Genomic DNA, 21,294 nt, shown 5'->3' with positions numbered 1-21,294 from the left:
GACTCCATATGAACTATGGAAGGGAACGGTCCCTAACTTGTCCTTTATACGGGTTTGGGGCTGCGAGGCTTATGTCAAGTGGAGACACGAGGATAAGCTCGGCCCGCGATCGGTCAAGACATACTTTATAGGTTATCCTAAAGGAACACTTGGTCATTACTTCTATTCGCCAACCGAACAACGCGTTTTTGTTGCGGCTAGTGCGACATTCTTAGAGAAGGAATTTCTCGAGAATGCAAAGAGTGATAGAACCTTCGACCTATCGGAGATTCCAGAACCAAACACCGAGCAACCATTGGAGGAACCTGTTCCTTCAATCCCGGCTGCGGTGAATATTCCTGAGGAACCTAGGAGGTCGGGAAGAGTCTCTATTCCTCCCGGACAGATACATTGGTATGGTCGAGGAACATGACATAGATGACGTTCTACTTCTAACGAGTAGTGAACCCACAACCTATAAAGGTGCCATGACTAGTTTCGACTCAAAGCTATGGCTTGAGGCCATGCAATCCGAGATGGACTCCATGTATGAGAACAACGTGTGGGATCTTGTTGACTTACCTGCTAAGGTTCGTCCCCTTCAATGCAAATGGCTTTACAAGATAAAGCATTCTGTGGAAGGTCAACAAGATATCTACAAAGCACGACTAGTTGCTAAAGGTTTCACCCAAGTGCCAGGTTTGCACTACGATGAGATTTTTGCACCCGTAGTCATGCTGCGTTCCATTCGGATTATCTTAGCGATCGCCGCTTTTCATGACTATGAAATTTGGCAAATGGATGTGAAAACCGCCTTCTTAAACGGCTTTTTGGAGGAAGAGTTGTACATGGTACAACCCGAAGGTTTCATTGATCCAATACATCCTAAGAAAGTGTGCAAACTTAAGCGTTCCATTTATGGACTTAAGCAAGCATCAAGGAGTTGGAATCATCGCTTCGACCAAGTGATAAAAGACAATGGATTTACTCGATCGGTCGAGGAACCATGTCTATATATCAAGTCGAGTGGGATCAAGATTGTCTTCCTAATATTGTATGTTGACGACATACTCCTGATTGGGAATGACATACCTCTCTTAACTTCGGTGAAAGTATGGTTGAAAAACCATTTCCAGATGAAAGATCTGGGAGAGGCACAAAGAATTCTAGGCATCCGTATCTATCGAGATAGATCACGACGGATGTTATCTCTCGATCGAGTCTTACATAGACAAAGTCCTAGAGAGATTCAGGATGACTAACTCCAAGAAGGGGTTCCTTCCTATGGCTCCGGGGTGCATTTGAGCCAGTCTCGAGGCACCGAGACACCGGAAGAGAAAGAGCGCATGACACGGATTCCTTATGCTTCGGCTATAGGATCAATCATGTATGCCATGATATGCACACGTCCGGACGTGGCATATGCATTGAGTATGACAAGTCGATTCCAACAAATCCAGTGAACCACATTGGCTGGCTGTCAAGAACATTCTTAAGTACCTACGGAGGACTAAAGATTGGGCATTGACTTATGGAGGCTCTCAAAAGCTATGCGCAACCCTTCTGCAGATGCTAGCTTCCAAACGGATCGAGATGATTCGAAATCTCGATCTGGATTCGTTTTTACTCTTAATGGCGCTGCGATCAATTTGGAAGAGTTCGAAACAAACTGTTACATGCGAGATTCTACGACCGAGTCCGAGTACTATGCCGCGTCCGAAGCTACAAAGGAAGCGATATGGATGCGTCAATTCTTACATGGGCTCTCTGTAGTGCCTAGTTCGAATGACCCGATCACCATCTATTGCGACAATAGTGGTGCCATCTTCCAAGCTAAGGAGCCAAAGTCTAGCAACAAGTCTAGACATGTACAACGGAAAGCTCATCTAATCCGGGATTACGTGGAGCAAAAGGAAGTAGTGATAGAAAAGATTGCTAGAGATGATAACATAGCAGATCCTCTCACTAAAGCATTACGACAAGACAAGCATGAAGGGCATGTTAATTCCATGGGAATTAAACGTGTTCCTAAGTTGTAGTACTCTTTTATGGATCAGATTCATTCGCTTTTGTACTCTATACAACATCATCGTTTTGATATTTTATATATATTTTGTTTTTCATGTGGTTTTGTACGACAATTTTGAACACCACAAAGTGAACTGAACGAACATTATATTTTTAGTCCTTAATTGCCCACATGAGTGATAACTCGGCAATTATTTTGTAACGTTGGTTGATGGTGGGTTCAACGAGCCATAAGTCAACCGATTGACTGACCAATCACAGAGGCGATTTATACGGATATTTCGTAGGACACTATTGTGACATCGACGTGGAGTCCTAAATGTTTTATAACATTCGGTGCCGGTCGTGGATAGGACCTCCATGGTGATCCTAAGAGTCGATTCTTTTGACTATCGACTGTCTCTTGAGACTACGGCCGATTTTGGGTGACTTTGGTTTCTTTCTCACGGTCATCCGTAACGAGGGGGCAAGTAGATTTTTTCTGGGTCATTTCATGCCGTGCTTAGATCGGAAGGAGTTCGAGTTGAAGGAAATATTCAGCCTTTATCGTTTTCGATATTTCTCGGGGCCACTCGAGGAGTCAGAATCGAAATGCATGGCCATGCTCGAATACGGATTCGTTTTATCAGTTAAGTTACTCTCTAGTCGGGGAAACCACTCTTGATACGGATCGATTGTAAAATACGACCTTTGCGGATCCGGATCAGCAAATTGTTTTACATTGAGTGGGAGAGATTTTAAATGAATATGAGATTCGGTTATCGCACATACACTTGTACGGACAAGTGGGAGTTTGTTGGAGCTTGTGTCCTCCGGTTAGTGCGGATAACGTCATTGCACATGCACTTGTACGGACAAGTGGGAGCTTGTTGGGGTTAGTGTCCTTAACGGTTAGTGCAAGGACTTATAAACCTCTAAAAGGATCAAAGGGCATACTTTTGGTATTATTATCGGTTGATCCACGTTTATCAATAACGGTTGGCTTGCTAGATAAGTTTGACGTTATTGTCATACGGATGGCGGTGATCAACTGGTCCCTAAAAGTCACACCTATAGGATACGTTCGAGAGATGTGACGGTATGAAAATACTGTCATGTAGATGCCAAGATTGACTAACCAGTTAGTCCGAGTTATTTGACTAGTAATTAGTCAAATATGTGATGTTGAGATATTATATTTAATACGGATTAAATGGGCTAAGGCGAATTAACCAAATTCGAAAATTAAATATAAAACGATTTATATTTAATTAAATGTATATTGAATATAATTATACAATACTGTTTTTGTTGGACACGAATTAATAATTCAGTTAACCCGTATTATTAGCGATGCCTTAATTTCGATAACCGATAACAGTTTATAATCAAACCGCGTCATATACATTTGGAATTTAATGAACCGGACCACGAGTTAAAACCAAGAGGAAGTGGAAGCCCACTTCCCTTGTGTGGGTCTCGGTTTTGCCGAGTGAGAGGGATCAAAAGGGAGAGCTTCTCCTCCCTTCTGACCTAATCATCATTTGAAACAAAAATTAGGGTTTTGAAGAGTATTCTCCTCTGAAAAACCTGAGATCTCTCATCTCGAAAAAAACACACATCAGTTCTCCCAATATTGCAAAGCAATCGGAGAACACCATCTAGCACAAGGGCATATCTCGGACAAGGTCTTGGGTGCAACAATTAGGAGGGAATCTGGTTTGATTTCTGTTCTTTACGCCGTGCATCAAAGGACCCGAGGTTGATTTCTATACATTAATCATTTCATTATGTTTTTCGTTTTATGACTATAAATTGCATGTTTAAATTTACGTTATGGTCCTGCAATTAAAGGGTAGTATACGGATATTAACCCACATCAGCTTCATTTGGTATTTCCTGAGGGTATTGAAAGTTTCTTCCAGGTGCTGGTGGTGCTGTGAAGCCTGCTTCGATTTGACGACCATATCGTCTATGTATACTTCCATAGTTTGGCCTATTTGTTCTTTAAACATCATGTTTACCAGCCTCTGATAGGTAGATCCTACATTTTTCAGTCCAAAAGGCATGACATTATAACAATAGATACCTCTCTCGGATCTAAACGCTGTCTTTTCCTGGTCGCTGGGGTGCATCTTTATCTGGTTATATCCGCTCCAGGCATCCAGGAACGTCAGCATCTCGTGGCCCGCAGTAGCATCCACCATGGCGTCTATGTGTGGTAGAAGGACTGGATCCTTTGGGCAAGCTTTGTTTAAATCCGTGAAATCGACGCAGACCCTCCACTTGCCATTCTTCTTTGGAATCACCACCACATTAGACAACCACTCCGGGTACTTTACTTCATGAATCTTTCCTGCAGCAAGCAGGTTATCTACTTCTTGATTTATGACCTGGTTTCTTTCAGAAGCAAATTTTCTTCTTTTCTGCTGCACAGGTTTATGGCTTGGATCCACACTTAGCTTCTGAGTTATCACACTTGGGTCTATCCCTATCATATCATCATGTGACCAAGCAAAGCAATCTATGTTAGTTCTAAAAACCCGAACGAGTTCTTCACGAATTTTACCTGAACATTCAGATCCAATGAGAACAGTTCGTTCTGGATGCAGCGCGTCCAGGATGACTTCGTCCAACTTTGCCTGCTGAGGCTCAATGTACTCGTCCTAGATGCGCTGGCTCTGTAATTGCTATGCGGGCGAACCGGTTGTTGGCTTCAGAGCCACCTTGTAGCAATCCTTAGCTTTTTCCTGGTCCCCACGTATTTCTTGCACCCCCCAAGGTGTTGGAAACTTCAGGCATTGGTGGTACGTTGAGGGAATTGCTTTCATCTCGTGGATCCAGGGCCTGCCAAGGATTACTTTGTAAGTAGAGGGCCCATCAATAACCAGATACCTTACCTGTTTGTTTACACCCCCGGCGTAGGTTGGGATGATGATTTCTCCTAGGGAGTGCTTTGTTTTGCCGCTGAAACCAACCAAGGGAATTGCCTTCTTTGCTAGATATTTCTCGGTGAATCCCATTCCTTTGAGTGTTTCCATCATGATCAAGTTGACGGAGCTTCCGGTATCCACCAGGATCTTTTTCACCTTGCAATTTCCTATGGGAAGCGTGATGATTAGAGCATCGTGGTGCTGTTCTGGAGCAGATCCTGCGTATGTTTCGTCAAAGGTGACTGACGGCAGGTTCTGGTGGTTAACCCTGCAGGAGCTTTCTGGCCTGTCTCCTTTAGTTCTGGTTGCGTGCCTTTTAGCTGTTGAATAGGTCAACCTACATAGCTCCGATCCACCTGTAATAACATTCACAGTTCTAGAGAAATGAGGAGGAGGGGATGGCAGAACCTGATCCGCTGAATTTACTCTGGTTGTGTTTCTAGGTAGGAGGTAATCCAGGTTTCCTTGGTCATAGTGAAATTTGACTTCCTTTCTGAGGGAGTGGCATTCATCGGTGTTGTGGGTGTTGCTGCCGTGGAAGTCACACTTTTTGCCTGTGTCTCTGCTGCTGGGGTTTCCTTCTGGAAGTTTTGGCCATCTGATTCTGCGTCCCAACTCCTTCAGGGCTTTGAATAGTCCTGCAAGATTGGTAGTGAAACCATACTCACTTACTTTTGGAGGCAGATCTGCTTCGCCCTTCCCTTCAGAATTTCCAGAAACTTTATTCACGCTCCTGCTGTAGGGTTTGGGTCTTTCTCTCTTCTTTTCTACTGGAGCCTTTCTGGATACTGGGTCTGAATCATAAGTGCCTCTTACGGGTGCAGAGTCTTCTTCCAGCCTTATGACAGCAATTGCCTTCGATTGCACCTCCTCAAAGGTAGTGCATGGATGCATGGTTAGGTCCTTGTATAGCTGTGAGTCCTGGTGCAGTCCTCGGCGGAAGGCTTGTATAGCGGTTGTTATATCGCACCTCGGAATTGACACCTTCTCCTTGTTGAACCGGTTCAAGTAATCGCGGGTAGATTCCTCAAACTCTTGCACTATCCGGTAGAGGTCACTGGTCTGCTTCTCCGGCTTTCTGCTGCTGGCGAACTGCTGGTTGAAGGCATTGACTAGGTCGGCGAAGCTGGATATGCTTCTATTAGGTAGACCGACGAACCACTACAGGGCTGCTCCTGACAGTGTTGATCCGAAACCCTTGCACATACAAGCTTCCTTTAGAGATCCAATTGCGGTTATCACCATCATTTTCTGCTTGTAGTGGTTGATATGGTCAAATGGATCTGCGGTTCCGTCATAGAGTGTCATAGCTGGCGGAACACATCCTTTAGGGACACCGATTAGAGCTATATCATCCACGAAAGGTGAGTCTGCGTAGCTATCTCTGGCTGCTTTCTCCAGCGGATGGGCTACGCCTGGTATCCTATACATTAGCTCCCTCAGCTCCTGGTATTGTTGCTCCAGCGAATTACCTGCTCCTGCAAGAGGGTTAGAAAGCAAAGTGAAAAGGAACCGGCGAGGTGTACCTCCTAGCCAGTGCTCGAGAAAGTTGGCCTGGTCTTTGGGTGATCAGTTCTTGGTGTTGCACGATTATGGATCCAGCCGCCATCCTGGTGTCGATGTAATCCTCCGATCCAGCTCCACTTTGGTAAACCGGTTGCGGGATGGAATTCTTTGTATTGGGGACAGTGCATTGTCATCCTGGTGTCTCGGTGTGCGGGGTACCGAGAAGGGTGGAAGGTCGATCTGAAGGGGTGCTAAACAAAGCGTTACCTGTTGTCTGCTGCAGACTAGGTAGACTATCAAATGATAGGCATCCCAATCCTCTGGGCTCGATTGGTTCGATGGGTGTTGTTCCTGCCAGATCCAGTCTGGTGACTAATTCTGATGAGATTGATCGACCCGACCCTCCGCCGCTGGTTCTGGTAGGAGCCTCTGGCGCTGATGCTGGCTTGGTCTGGACTGCTGTTACGATCTGAGCAATCAGGTTCTGGTTGTCCTTCCTCAGATCCTCAACGGCCCGACGCAGAGTGTCCATCCCCTGAATCATCACCTGCATCGGATCGAGCGCTGGAGATCCTCTACTTCGGAGAACTTCTGCGCGTGAGCTTTCCTGGGTCGGACTTTTGGATACGGCTTCACCTCTGCTGGGGCTGCTTTCCCTACTGGATTTGGACTGACTGGGTGCACCTGCTGCCTTCGGAATCTGTGGTGGCTTCTAAGGCTGAGGCATGGCTCTGGTCGACATGCTGACGGGGATCGTCTGGTCGACGGGGGATGCATGACCGACCACTGCGGATGCGAAGTAAGTCTGCTCCGGAAAACGGGGCGGCGTGCTCTCCGCTTTGGAGGGGTTCGGCCGTTCCAGACATGGTGACGGCTGGTTCGGTCTGGCGAGTTTTGGCTGTAGAAAATGATCACTATGCCCCACAGTGGACGCCAAACTATTTTGGTAAAAATTTACCGATTACGATTTAATTTTTTGAGTGATAGTGATTATTCTTAATGCCGATTATGGTCTAAATGCAATTACGAGAATAACAAAATAGAGACAAACAAATAGAATAACACGGAGGATTTTTGGTGACGCGGAAAACCCGGTGTGGGAACAACCGCGGGGGGAGTCGGAATCCCACCAACTTTGCACTATAATTGATATAAAATTCCCAAGTAAGGAAATACAAATGTTATGTTGCTAGATAATTATCGTTGATTGTTGATGGATTTTTTGGGAATGAAGTGTTACTTGAGTTGAATGTTCCTTCCCTTGAGTGTTGATTACCTCGTCATTATATAGCCGCTGGAGTCATAACTAGGGTTCTTCTGCTTCTGTTCCTGAATACCAGGTCAACTCCTAAAGAATAGGGAGTTGTTGGTTTACCTAGCAGATGACTTCTTTTGCACGTGTGCTTTTTTATGGGCCAAAGTGTGTTTGTTTTCCTTTTAATCCCATGGTCCACATCTCGCCACTTCATCAATTCTATACTCTTCTCGTCCGCCAATCCTCGTGTGCCACGCGGCCAACCTTTTGCCATCCATTTCACCAGTGAAAAGTTGCCACGTCTTAGGTGTATAAAAGGTGATTTTTATCCATAACACCGACCTTCAAAAAATTCATGAGTAGAACACCACACGAACGAAGTAACGCGTAATTTCAATCATACAAACATTTTAATTTTCAAAGCTCTTTTTTTTTCATCAGAAAATATTAAGGAGTAATCATTAATGCTTTCGAATTACTTCGTTTTGCTCTGCTTTTCGTTTGTTATTGTTCACGTAGGAATGTAGGATGTATTATAATCATATGAAGGGGGAACTTTAGGAAACAAATACGTGACGGTAAGATATTGGGTTCGTAAACTTCAGCTAAGCACTACTGTTTGTTAACTTTGTCTGACCATTGAAATTATATGTGCGTAGTTTTTGTATTGAAGTGATATTTTATTCGTTTAATGAACATAATTCCTCAATATCTAAGTATTTTAATATTAGTAACTAAATTTGCATAATTATGGATTTTTTAATTTTATGATTTCATATTTATAGTTCACGAAGCTTGAAATTAGAGAGTTCTTGGGTGGAAAATAAAATTGAGTTTTATTTCTCCGCGAGGAGTTTTATCAAAAGCAAAGCTTGTGAGGATATATATGAATAACTGAACAAGGTAGAGCCAATGCTATGAACTTTTCTCCTCAAAGCTTAAAGATGCTAAGCCAAGATATATATCTTGGAACTTCCCAAAAACGGTAAATGTTTTTTTGATGTTTTTTTGTTTTTTTTTTTTTTTTTGACAGAAGGTTCGTTTTTTTTATGTTAGTAATATATATATTGGAGTTTTTTTTTTATTTGACGAAATATAATCAAGATTATAATTTATCAAGTTTGACATCAAATACTCAAATAGTGAATGAATCATTTGAAGTAGATGGGAATGGGTACTACATAATTCTTAGCATAGACATTTGACTCTATCACAGTTGGCTGGTGTGAGTGGTAAGGGCTCTCATCTCTTAAATAAGTGGCCGGGGTTAGATTTCCGACTCTTGCGAATGAAAAAGACCTAACTTGAGAGGGGTAAACCCATTAAATTACCTTCGGTATTCCCGAAGAATATTGTCCCAATTGTAGGTAGGGGATACTTTTGATCAACACCAAAGAAAAAAAAAGACATTTGGCTCTATTAGTTATAGAGTTTCGGTAATTTTGAGTTACACAAGACGAAAAAAATACACAAGACGTTACATTTGAAACCAAGCTCGGCCTTGAGCAAACCAATTCTATGTGGGAGTCACAAATAGGCGTTTATCGTGTTCATTATTGTTTATGTTTATTGAGATTGCAGGTAATATTAAAGTATACACCCTAACTTTTTAAGGTTACTTAATACGGAGTATGAATTTGGAGTAAATCATTAGAATTAACCGAATACATTTGCTATTAAGTGATATAATGACTTATACGGTAATTTGTACACTCTTACAATCCTACATTCATACTCGCTAATACTCAATTTAGTTTGGGTTCACATTATAACTACAAGTCTACAAAGTACAACCTTGATATTGAATAAAAAAAGACACAGGTCAAAAATAGTTGATCAAAAAAATAATCTCATACGTGGATAGAACATCACACAAACAAAGTATCATATAATTTCGATCGTGAAAATATTTGTTAATTACTACATTCTACACGACAGAGCATTACAAATTGGCCCCGGCATCGCCGGGGCATTAAATCTAGTATATCTATCTATATTAATAATGGAAGCTTTTTCCGAGCGATTACAGAGAGTCCAATTTTCCGAAAATACAAAATCCCATTAAAAGTTGGTATTCTTTATGCTATACAATCTTAATGCAAATTACCTATCATACTAGACAATAATAAAACTGAAAGTTATACTACGAGTCAACCAACTTTGTTGTGATAGATAAAGATTCCCTAATCAATCTTTTCCCCAGACTGATTCTTCTTAAATTCTACTAAAAGCAAACCTACCTAATTGTATATATATAAATACATCATGGCACCATACCACATCGTATTGTATGCTACGTATTTCCATCTCACAATTCTTTTGTTGCATGCTTTAAATGCTAGCTTCTCTATCAGCAATTTTAAATTGGTTTTAATACTTGGGTTTTTTGGGTTGTATGGTTGCAGGAAGGGAGATAGGTCGCTTTGCAATTTAACGTAAATCATCGGCTCACCGCACATAAGAGATCTCATCTCTACTAGACTACTACGGGAGTAATTGATAACCATTGTATTCAATTTTGATAGGCAGTAATAGGTAGACACAAAGATGAACTGTTCAACAAAAAATTTTGTAAATGAACTTGTGATTAGACCTTTTGTGGAGGTTGATAAGTTTGGGCTGGGCCACATGCGCGCGCGCGCCTCGCCGTGCCGGGCTCGGGCTCGGGGTACCTACAGTGTGAGCTATCAGCTCCTTTACCAAATACAAGTGGTTCAATGTTAGAGAAGGTAGTACAAAAAATATTGTATATGCGTGCAAACAATGATTTGTTTTTCTATTCTTTTAGGTTTATATATGAGCTCGCAAATCTTTTGAGTTGCTGTGATGGTTAATTAACGGACTTCTTATCAAGGTAGTAAATCACAATTAATGACTGTTTGGCTTAGATATATAAAAGTGAAATCTATAAGATGTGATTTACGTCTTGAATATTGGAATTGTTTCTACCATGTTTATCTTCCTGGAGTCAGGTCAGATAATATATTTTCACTTTGAAGACCTTTAGACATAAGGAATTCTCATATCCGATATCAGAATATTTACCCGTGTACAGATAAGAGGGTGCGAATGTTGATCAACAATCAAGATCAAAGCTCTTACTGTGAGAGTACAAATGGTATGGAATATATGGTGTACGTATATATGATGTATACTTAATGAAACTAATGACAGCATGGAACTTTGAAGTTAATAACTGCTTATATAGCTTAGATCTTTGAGAGAAATTGATACTTGCTACAGTATTTTTTAGTTTGGATAGAAGTTTTGTTGGGAATAATTTTATCACAATAATATTTATTTAGCATTTATCTTTTGTAATTGTTTCATGTTGCTCGAAAGTATTCTACAAAAGTTGAATTCTCTTATTGCTTGAAACTATTTTCTTTGATCTACAATTTTTAGACCTTGATAATATAATATACTCATATCTTAGCTTCGAACCCAATTATGAAATATAAAAAAATCTTATGCCCACGGCTATCATATGACTATATGAGTATATAATGCAATTGTTGGTATGATGCCATGAAAAGCCAAGTTTTTTGGTTTTTGGTGCATACTCTCTCCCACATCGGTGAGGAGGAGAGTTGTTTTTGTGTTTATATTGCCTTTGGTCCAATGGTGGGTAAGAGATTGGACCAAGGAGGCTTTTGTGGTGATTGTTGGGCTTGTGGGTTTGGGTCCAAACACACACGCGCGCGCGCCGGCCCGAGTAGAGCTCGGGCTCGGGTAGAGCACCTGTGGTGCGGGCCAAAGGCCCCCTTTTATCTTTCTTTTTGGGCTTGGCTTGTGTGTGTATTTGGAGTCCAGTAACGGATCTTAGTCAAACAAAATCTTTGTGATTAAGGAGATTTATTCTCCATTAATCCCGTTTGACTGTCTTTAAGGAGAATTATTGTCTCCTTTATTTCCTCCGTTTTTTATCCTTCCGTTTGCCTATAACAGCTCTATTTTCGACTATAAATAGAGCTGTTCTCTCATCACTTGTCACACACAAATTCATACATCTCTTCTCTCTCTCTCTCAAATATGATATACTTCTGCTTCTGAGTTTTTCTGGGTTCGTTTTCTGTCTGTTCCAAGGCTCTCTTACACGAGTGGTTGTGTACGGGTGTCGCAGTGTTAACCTTGGGGAACTACCGGCGAGAGACGATTACCACCACGGTCGTGCCGATATAGTTTTCAAGTCAGTGGCCTCCATACCACGGCGCTGCAATTCCGTTTCGATAAGTTGGTTTCTGTCTCTTATCTCGTTAAAGTTCTGTCTGTTTTTGTTCATTGTTACGAATTATCTTTCCAACAGCAATTTGGTCATGTTAGTTACATTATTCTTGTGCTTTCAAGATTTCTACTTTACTTCTTCGTTATTAATTATTATAGGTTTAGTTTGTATGCATGATTCTAATATGTAAAATACAATTTAGTACTCTATTGGAGTCTCATGAGACATATCAGCACGATATTTTGTCAAATGAAAATGATTGAAGTCACACTAATCAAAACATTGAATGAAAATAATGGATAAAAAAAAAGAGACGGGTCAAGTTTAATGAAGGATCGGACACATTAGTTCTTTCAAATATAAACTAAATAAAACTAATAAAGTAGTATCAAAATTACTTCGTATTACTTATGACTTTAATAGTAATTTTATAGTGCTTTAATTGAAACCGTGATTAATCACTTGATGAGAATGTCACTTGATAAAGACTAATAAAGTAGTCTTGTGGAGTAAATAATGGTTGACATAGGAAAAAACACAATTTATGGATTATACAACCAGTTGTACCAGTTGTACTGTATAGAATCCGAGCATTGTAATAAAGTATTCGAGCTTTATGTTAAAAAATATGAGCTTTATTATTAGAATGTATCCGAAATCATCATTCACACATTAAAAATATGAACTTTGAATTAGCTCAGAAAAAAATACATATAAACTCGGATTCTTATACCTTGGTTGTACGATGCTCTATATACAAATGGATGTATAATCCTATTTGTGGAAAAAACAGTTGGATTGTACCTTAGACAATTACGATTTATGGCATAAAGATTCGTGAAACTGAATACTCTACGTAATTTCATCGGAAATTTGTGACTGGTTACTTCTCCTATTTAATATTTGATTTTTGACTTCACGTTCAAATTATTGATACTCAAAGTTTGATCACAAAGCAATTATCAAGCAGATCTGATAGAAAGTTATAAACAAATCTGTTGGATTAAACTTGACCCAAAGTAAAAGATTTATTAATAAATTCGAGTAAATTTAAGCCTGCTAATAAAAATTCAAAAAATAGTAAAGAAATTTATTTTATAGATAAGAATCACAAAACAATCAACTACTTGATCAACATACAAAAATGCTTCATCTGAATTATAAATGAATTACTGGCTTTTACATACAATTATATAATTTACCCTTACTAAGTTTTGACATATATTATTTATGTTTAGCCATCTTATTTAGAGAATTTTACAATCATGTTTATTTATTAGAAGAAATTCAATTTCCTAATAACAAAATTTTAGTCCGACATATTTGGATTTAGTTAATGAATTTGTAAATAAGCCATTTTTATAGTTGAAATAATCTTTTATAATAAGTCCTTTAACATACACAAAATATCAAGAGAGACTACTCATTATTAGACCTGGTAAAAGGGTCAATCGGGTCCGGTTTGGGTCACGACAGGACAATTTCGGGTATGCTGGTTTCGGCTCAGGTCGGGTTGGGTCAAGCTCAGGTCTTAAGTTCGGATGTTGGGTCGGATAGGTTCAGGTATGGTTAATCGGGTCGGTCATTCGGATTGGCTCAGTTTTGTCAGTATCTTCCCAGATTCTAAATAAATCCATATACATTTCTTATTATTGAAAATAAGTCATTCTCATATAACTAAACAGTAACGTTTTTAATATATATAAAATAATACAAAAGACTCTACCAGACGGCCCGTGCATCGCACGGGCATTAAATCTAGTCTATCTATATTAATACAGGAAGCTTTTTTCGAGCGATTACAGGGAATCCAATTTTTACGAACTACTAAATAATAATTAAAAACTTAATAAATCATAAAATTAATTGTTAATTAGTCTAATATGAGTACCGTTTATTAATCACAAGGAATGGTATCTTGGGTTATTGTATTTCAATTGGACAAGGATTGTCTAAGATAAAACTTCTTTTTACTGATAGTAGACGTTTTCAATTATAAGTGTTTAATGTAGTTATAGGAGTAATAGTTAGTGGTTTAGTCTTCCAAGGAAGTTTATATTTTTTTTGTTTACAAATCCTAAGGAGTATAAATATAGAGCTTTTAGACTCCCTTCCGTCCATGATAAATTTTGATATTGATATTTACGTTTTTGGTTTTAATAATCATGGAGATTAATTTGTCTTTCAATATTATAGTTGTTTTTATTATTTTTAAAACGGATTATAAGATATACATGTCAATTTTGTCATGTATACGGTTAAATTGGGCATCTATATTTATTTATTGTAATTTTGTGTATTTACATTCTCATAAACGCACGAATTGTTTATAGTGTGAATTATACTAATCAATTTCTCCTTATTATGATCAGGTTGTTGTGTAAGCGGCAACAGGAGATGAATAGAATAAACAAAATATAAAGTGAAAAGGTATTTTATGATGATGTTTGCATATTTATTGTCTATTATTTGCGTTAAAAATAAATTACGCTTACTTGGTTGCATATTTATTGTCTAGAAAGAGGCAACTTTTTCTATAAAAAAATCAATCATTTACTACTGAAATAAAAGAAAATTTATTATACAAATGAATAGTCTTGTGAAACCGTCTCACATAATGATTACTGTTAATTATTTGAGATGTACCTAGAATTAGCGGTTTATTACTCCATAATATATTGACTTTGATGTAATAATTTAGCTCTTATAACATTATACGTACTTTATTTTTCCTTAATTTGCATGTGTATTTCCCACACATCTAGGCATCTCCTACTACTATAAATTTCACGTCTTTTGCTTTACCATTAATTTATGGATTAATTGATGGGAATAATCCGACCTTTACACTCTCTTCCCATAATAATCCAAGCTTTCATTAATCTCGTAGTAATCCGACCTTTTAACCCCATCTTCTTTAAATGCACCTATTATAGATTAGACTTGCTATAGTAGGTAACTAGCTGGATTCTCTTACTTAATGTCTCTCTTTTATTCATGTTGCCAATTTATTAGTCATTTTTATCTCAATTAATACGTACTTTAAGCAAATGAACCAAAGTCAAGGTGACCAAATACATCTAACATCCCAATCCTAGTTCGGTGCCAATACTGAACTTGTCATGGCTATTCATGACCTGCACCATCTTGCCAAGCCTCGTCCATCATCAACTACCCGATGACCACCATATTACCTCCTTCGTCAACCTTTAACTGACGGCACCACCACAACTCTCTAGTTAAGCCACCATGGTTCCACACTTCCACCCAAAAGCCCAAAATCAACCCTCCACAAATAATCATCGACGGCACCATGGTCCACTTCCGTTTCAGCTATGGCCCAATCAGGTGCACCATGGCCACCTTCAACCACCCGTAAATCACCAAAAAAAAGCACAAAATGTTTAATCTAATGGCGATGAAGGAGATGACGCGAGAAGTATGAAAAGAGGAGAAAATGACTATGAAGGAAATGTTTGGTAAAGAGATTGACACAAATGGAAATGGAAAGATGAATGTTTTCTGATTGATTTGCAAGATGTAAGGGAACATTAAAGGACCAAAGAAATACTTCTGTAATACAAGCGAAAGATACATTGTACACTAGATAAATACAATGTATAATGAATGACTGATTTGCTTGGGAAGAAGATTAATTTGGTCTAACAGGAGATTAACAGGAGAAACCGAGAGAGAATGAGGGTGTGCCTTGTAACAGGACTAATAGAAAGACAACTAAAGAGAAATATGAATGATTAGTGACTTGGGCAACCTACTCAACAGTAACCCGGCTTTGGGTGCATTTAAAGAAGATAAGGCTAAAAGGTCGGATTATTACGAGATTAATGAAAGCTTGGATCATTATAGGAAGAGAGTGTAAAGGTGGGATTATTCCCGTCAATTAATCCTTAATTTATAGTACAACACTATCTATAATGTGCTTTGTGTTTATAGTACTCTGTATACGAGGAGTCACGTAAATTCCTTACTTCAACAATGACAAAAGCAAACGAGAGACCAAATATATGGCAGAGCATATAAAAAACTCGCTGAAAAGCGAGTCGGAAAGATGGACGTTGCTAGCTGAAAGAAGCATACCCTTAGCCGGCCAAACTCATAGAGTCATAGTCATAGTCATATTCAACGGAGTATTTGTTAATTTAAAAGTACATTTATCTCATATTGTGAAACTAGAATTGTTTGATTTAAGTTCAGAAAAGTAAGTTTCGACCAGTTCAGTTCAACTTCTATATAACTTCTATATTTTCAGTTTAGCAAAATTAACCCCAAGAACGGGACAGTAAAGTATTATTACATCATAATCATACGATATAGAGTATAAAACACTTGAAATTGACATAGAACTCCTAGCTAGGATAACTTTAGACCGTCAACTAACAAATTTGTATATCTTTCTTGGAATAAAAAAAGTAGTACTCCCTCCACAAACCTATTTTCACCCCATTTGCTTTTGGGAGGTCAAAGTTTCCGAACTTTCACCGTAAATAAATTGGAGAATAAAAATTATTAAATTACAAAAACATTTACACTTATTTTCATGACATCTTTCACGGAAAAAAATTTCAAGAATAAAACATATAGACTTCAAAAAACAAGGTCAAAGTGTCGTCTTAGAGACCACAATAAAGCAAATGAGATAAAAATAAGTTTGTGAATGGAGTATTTGTGATCAGATTTGAGTTGTCGGACATCACTAGAAATTGATAATTGATCAAGCACTTTATTTAGAGATAAGCTACATCTAAATTATCAAAGTTAATAATAGATGAAACACTTTATTAAGAGATTAAAGTCAGTCAGCTTCTTTTTCCGTGCTAATTTGATTGTAGGTTTACACGGCTACACACGTTTTTCTTTTAATGGTGTCTTATGTTCTTCGTACGGAGAAACATTCCTTTAGTTGGAAACTTCATAGAAAAAAATAATATTTAATTACTATATCATCTTTTAGTCAAATTTAAAACAATAAGTCTCTTTTGCCGAGTCAAGTATCACCCAGATGGGTTGATAAGGCAAAAAGTAAAGTGCTTAATATCCGTCACAAATGGGAATTTGTGAATTAAAACTACGTTAGTCTATTATTTCCGGTATTTTTTTCAAATTTGGAACCTCTCACATCGCTCAAAAACGTACTTGAAAAGTTTGATTCTTTATAATCGCTCGAGAAAGAAAGGGCGGAAGTATACAATTAGTTTGATGACAGTTATGTTGCAAATTAAGTTAGTATAAATATCACCGGATACTTTATATTCTATGCACCTTTTTATTTTGAAGGAGAAAAAGTGTATTACACTATTACTCAGTATTTCAAAGAATATAAAGAAGCCGACTTAAAAGTCAGTGGAAAAAATGTTAACAATGAGTTAAGAATCAAATCTATCAAAACCCAGGTAAGTCATACGCCGTAACAGGCAAAAAGATTATACCTCCGAATGTATAACAATATCATACAATTATAAATCTAATTGACCTTATGTCAAAACCAAATTAAACTGAGCCAATTGGCTCTCTTCTTTTAGACTTAATTTCACTTATTTTAATTCAGCTAAGCTCTATTCAGTTCAGTTTCAGCTTCATTAATTTCAATTCAGTTCATCTCTTAACCCAGTTCAGTTCAACTTCATTCAGTTCAGCTCTCCTCTTTTCGGCTGAATTAACAGAGCCTTATATATATATATGTGTGTGTATAATTTTTTAGTTATGCTTTAATTATTGGGAGCCCAATACAAATTGGCCCGTGCATCGCACGAGCATTAAATCTAGTATCTATCTATATTATTAAAGGAAGCTTTTTTCAAGCGATTATAGAGACTCCAACTTCTACCGACTACCAAAGTATTTTAAAATATGTTATTTAAATTATAATTCCAGTCTTTGATCGTGTTTTAACGTCTAATGCATCTAAGAGATCAAATTACAAAAGGCCATTAATATTCTATTCTAGAGCCCTACAAAACTACACCAACTTACACTTTATATATATTACACATAATTTTCTAGGGTGATGTAAATTATATGGGTGTTTTTTTTTCTTGAAACTAAAATACGGGTGTTTTAATTGTTCGTAGCTTTATGATTTAGTCACATCATGTTCTTTAATGTAGTTCATGTTCATCACTTCATCTATATGTTTTTTTTAAAAGGACAAATTTCTAATTGTAATTTTTTATTGCAGGCTATAACTATCAACTATGCCGTCTCGCGTGATGTTTGATACTGTTATATTCGAGTATTACTGTCTATTTAAGGATAATGAGGTAAGAATGTAGGATGTGATCTTCTTATGGTTTTTAACTCTTATTGATATTAGTACATTGATGTTCAATACGTATCGAAACAAGGGGTATTTCAATTCCCATAATTATCAATGTCTATTCATATAGTGTGTTTATGAAGATTCTTTTCTTGATTAATTTTTTTGCATGGAAAGATTTTGCATTATCGTACGTTATGTCGGATGTGATATCAGATGCACCAGAAAGCTACATAAAGCGCCTAGGAAAAAATAAACACCATCTTTCACATTCCTCCTCTATCATGTTTGTAGTTTGGTATCTTTCATGTTACAACCTCTTTAATGATTTTAAATTTTTATTATGTGATTATTAGTCAAAGAAATAAGATTAAGATTTGATGTATGCAATAAATATTCTGTTAATTGTTCATTGTTCCACCTTTTCTAATTATTTTGTTTTGATATTGCAGGAGAGATTCTATGGTAGAGTAATCTCACGGACAGGGAAAGGCAGATATGACGGAATCCATTGAGTAAGGCCTACAATGGGTCGGGAGGAATGGAGATTTGTTTAAAAATACTTCTCACACCTTTATGAAAAGAAAAACCCATAGATGAATGGGACAAAGAGAATATATTATCCGTTTTTACGCGTGAGACGATATATTTTTATAAAATAAAAAATTATTTATTATTATGGCTAACGGTTTTTCTATTCTATGCGGCTATGCCCAATAGGCATAGGATAATTTGGATAAGTTGGCCTTAGGCCTCATTTGGTTCATACGGGAATAGAACTCCCGTGTTAATTTGCAATTCACTGGAATCCAACTCCAATATTCAATTCCCATTAAGCCTCGTTTGGTTGATACGGGAATTACATTGATGTGTTAATTTGCAATGCACGGGAGTTTAATTCCTACATGAAAATTCACGTGAATTACAATAATCCGTTTGGTTGCCATGTTGGAGTTTTACTTTCCTAGGAATTTCCAATGACCATGAGGGGGGTAGGTAGTTAAATTCCCCCATCATGTAGGAGTTGGAAATTCCTAGGAGTTTTAAACTCCCCCATTTTACAAAAAATGGGGTAACCAAACATGCTTTAAAAATCCCAATTCATGGGATTCTAGAATTCCCATGAATTGGGTGAGCAACCAAACGAGGCCTTAATGATATAAACATGTTTGATTGCCTTGGGGGAGTTTGTTTTTCCCATGAATTAATCTCATGTGTAGTGTTTGGTTGAACCGTGTCAATTCACTTGATTTTAATTTCTAATTACCAATATACCCTTCCGCAGTATTACTAACGCTTAATTTGTAGGGATAAATGGGTAATTTTGAAAGAAATAAGATGGGGAAGTTTTCAATTACCTAGGGAGGGGTTGGTAATCAAACATTCAAACTCCTACATCATGTAGGAGTTGAAAACTCCCTTGAAATTGTAAATTTCCCCATTTTTCAATTTGAGGGGTAACCAAACAAGTTACCAAAAACTCAATTCATGGGAGTTTAGAATTCCCATGAATTGAGAGGGTAACCAAACAAACAGTAATGCTCTTTATTATATACGGAGTAAATTTATTATTTCCATGTTCATCGTATTATTGCTTCTCATTTGTCAGTCATTTTACATCTCACCAAATTAATTAACCACGAAAGTTACCATCTCCCATTCTTTAAATTTTTGATCATCAGCACAAAGGTAAGCCCAAAATGCGTTATATGGACCATACGGTTTAATTGTTACGGCATCGCAGTGGCGTTATAACATTTAGTTGTCCTAAGGAAGGAGGAAGAAGAAAATAGAGAAAAAGATATTAAGCGCCCGAAATGCGTTATATACTTATATAGACCATACGGTTTAATTGTTACGGCATCGCAGTGGCGTTATAACATTTCGTTGGGAGGAAGAAGAAAATAGAGAAAAATATTAAGCAGGTTTGAAGGTTCATAGTTAAAAAAAGTAAAAATTAAATATAGGGGCATTAAGGTAATAGAAACTGCCAATTTTATGGAGAATCGGAATCTTTAAGTTAATTGAAGTATTTTGGGTAAACTTATCCAAATTATCCATAGGATAGAAAAACCGTTATTGCTAATAAACGAGTTATTTTTGTATATAATAATGGAGCATGTGTTTTGTTATTCCATCATCATAAGACAAAATTCTACTTTCGAGTAGCTCAAAGTGTGAAATTGGGACAAGATATTGTTTATAGGAGTATATTTTATATAAGAACATAATAATAGTAATATCTTCCTACGTCTGAGATAGAGTCCTACTTAACAAGTAACTTAATAAAGGATATATAAACATAATTACCTAATGCCACAAGTTTATTCTAAGCCAAATAGACAAGTCCGACCGAATCGATTTAACATACATGGTTTAACATTCATATATGTGATATATCTTATAACTTACGTACGAGGGTAAGAGTTTGGCCGACGACAGAATATATTGTATAGTTATATTTTATTTCGAATTTTATTCAAGAGTGGAATTGTATTGAAGTTAAGCTCCTTTTTTAACTTAGTTCAACTCTTACAAGTTCAATTCAAAAAAAGTTAAACTCAATTATACCTATTTTTTTTTATAAATTAAGCTCTTATAAGTTCAGTTCAGCTCTTATAAATACAGTTCAGAAAAGTTAAGCTCTTCAGTTCAGCTTCTATATATTCAGTTCAGTAAATTAAAATTAAGTCCAGGAACGCGGCAATAGAGTATTATTACATCATAATCATATAATATTAATATTACAAATTGGCCCGGGCATCGCCCGGGCATTAAATCTAGTATATATATAAAAGAAGCTTTTTTCAGGCAATTCTAAAGAATCCAACTATTTTGAAACACTTAAATAAAATAATTAATAATTAATAAATAATAAATAATTAAATTGGTATACTTAGAGATAAATATAATTTAGTAGGCCAAGTCTTATCTTGCTATTAACTTAATCATAGATAGAAAAGTTTCGTAAGCAATAAAATTCTTCTTTTGATTATTATCTATATATATAAGAAGATTATTATTGTTCATGACTCCAACAATGGTGATTTCTCCTCCATACCCATTCATTTTTTTAATTTAATTATATCATAATCTTCCATGAAATTAATTTTAA

At 37.2% G+C, this 21,294-nt stretch overlaps 1 protein-coding gene across 1 annotated transcript; it reads right to left on the bottom strand.

Moving 5' to 3' along the window:
- Positions 1-4,676: 4,676 nt before the first annotated feature.
- On the bottom strand, positions 4,677-6,978 carry LOC141630404 (uncharacterized). Its single transcript, XM_074443231.1, has 3 exons — positions 6,693-6,978; positions 6,175-6,397; positions 4,677-6,045 (listed from the first exon to the last, which is right to left on the bottom strand). The coding sequence occupies exons 1-3, from the start codon at positions 6,976-6,978 to the stop codon at positions 4,677-4,679; spliced, it is 1,878 nt and encodes a 625-aa protein (XP_074299332.1).
- Positions 6,979-21,294: the final 14,316 nt, after the last annotated feature.

This window comes from Silene latifolia, chromosome Y (genome assembly GCF_048544455.1).
Source record: "Silene latifolia isolate original U9 population chromosome Y, ASM4854445v1, whole genome shotgun sequence".
Taxonomy (NCBI): Eukaryota; Viridiplantae; Streptophyta; class Magnoliopsida; order Caryophyllales; family Caryophyllaceae; genus Silene; species Silene latifolia.
This window is presented reverse-complemented; position numbering and strand designations above follow the sequence as displayed.

Bases quoted from the DNA above. Each gene is read 5' to 3' on its own strand.
- LOC141630404 (XM_074443231.1), bottom strand. From the start codon at position 6,978: ATGCAGGTGATGATTCAGGGGATGGACACTCTGCGTCGGGCCGTTGAG. The intron at 6,398-6,692 runs GTAACGCTTTGT...ACCCTCTTGCAG, and splicing joins TAGTCTGCAGCAGACAACAG to GAGCAGGTAATTCGCTGGAG. The intron at 6,046-6,174 runs GCAGAAAATGAT...AAGCATATCCAG, and splicing joins GACCATATCAACCACTACAA to CTTCGCCGACCTAGTCAATG.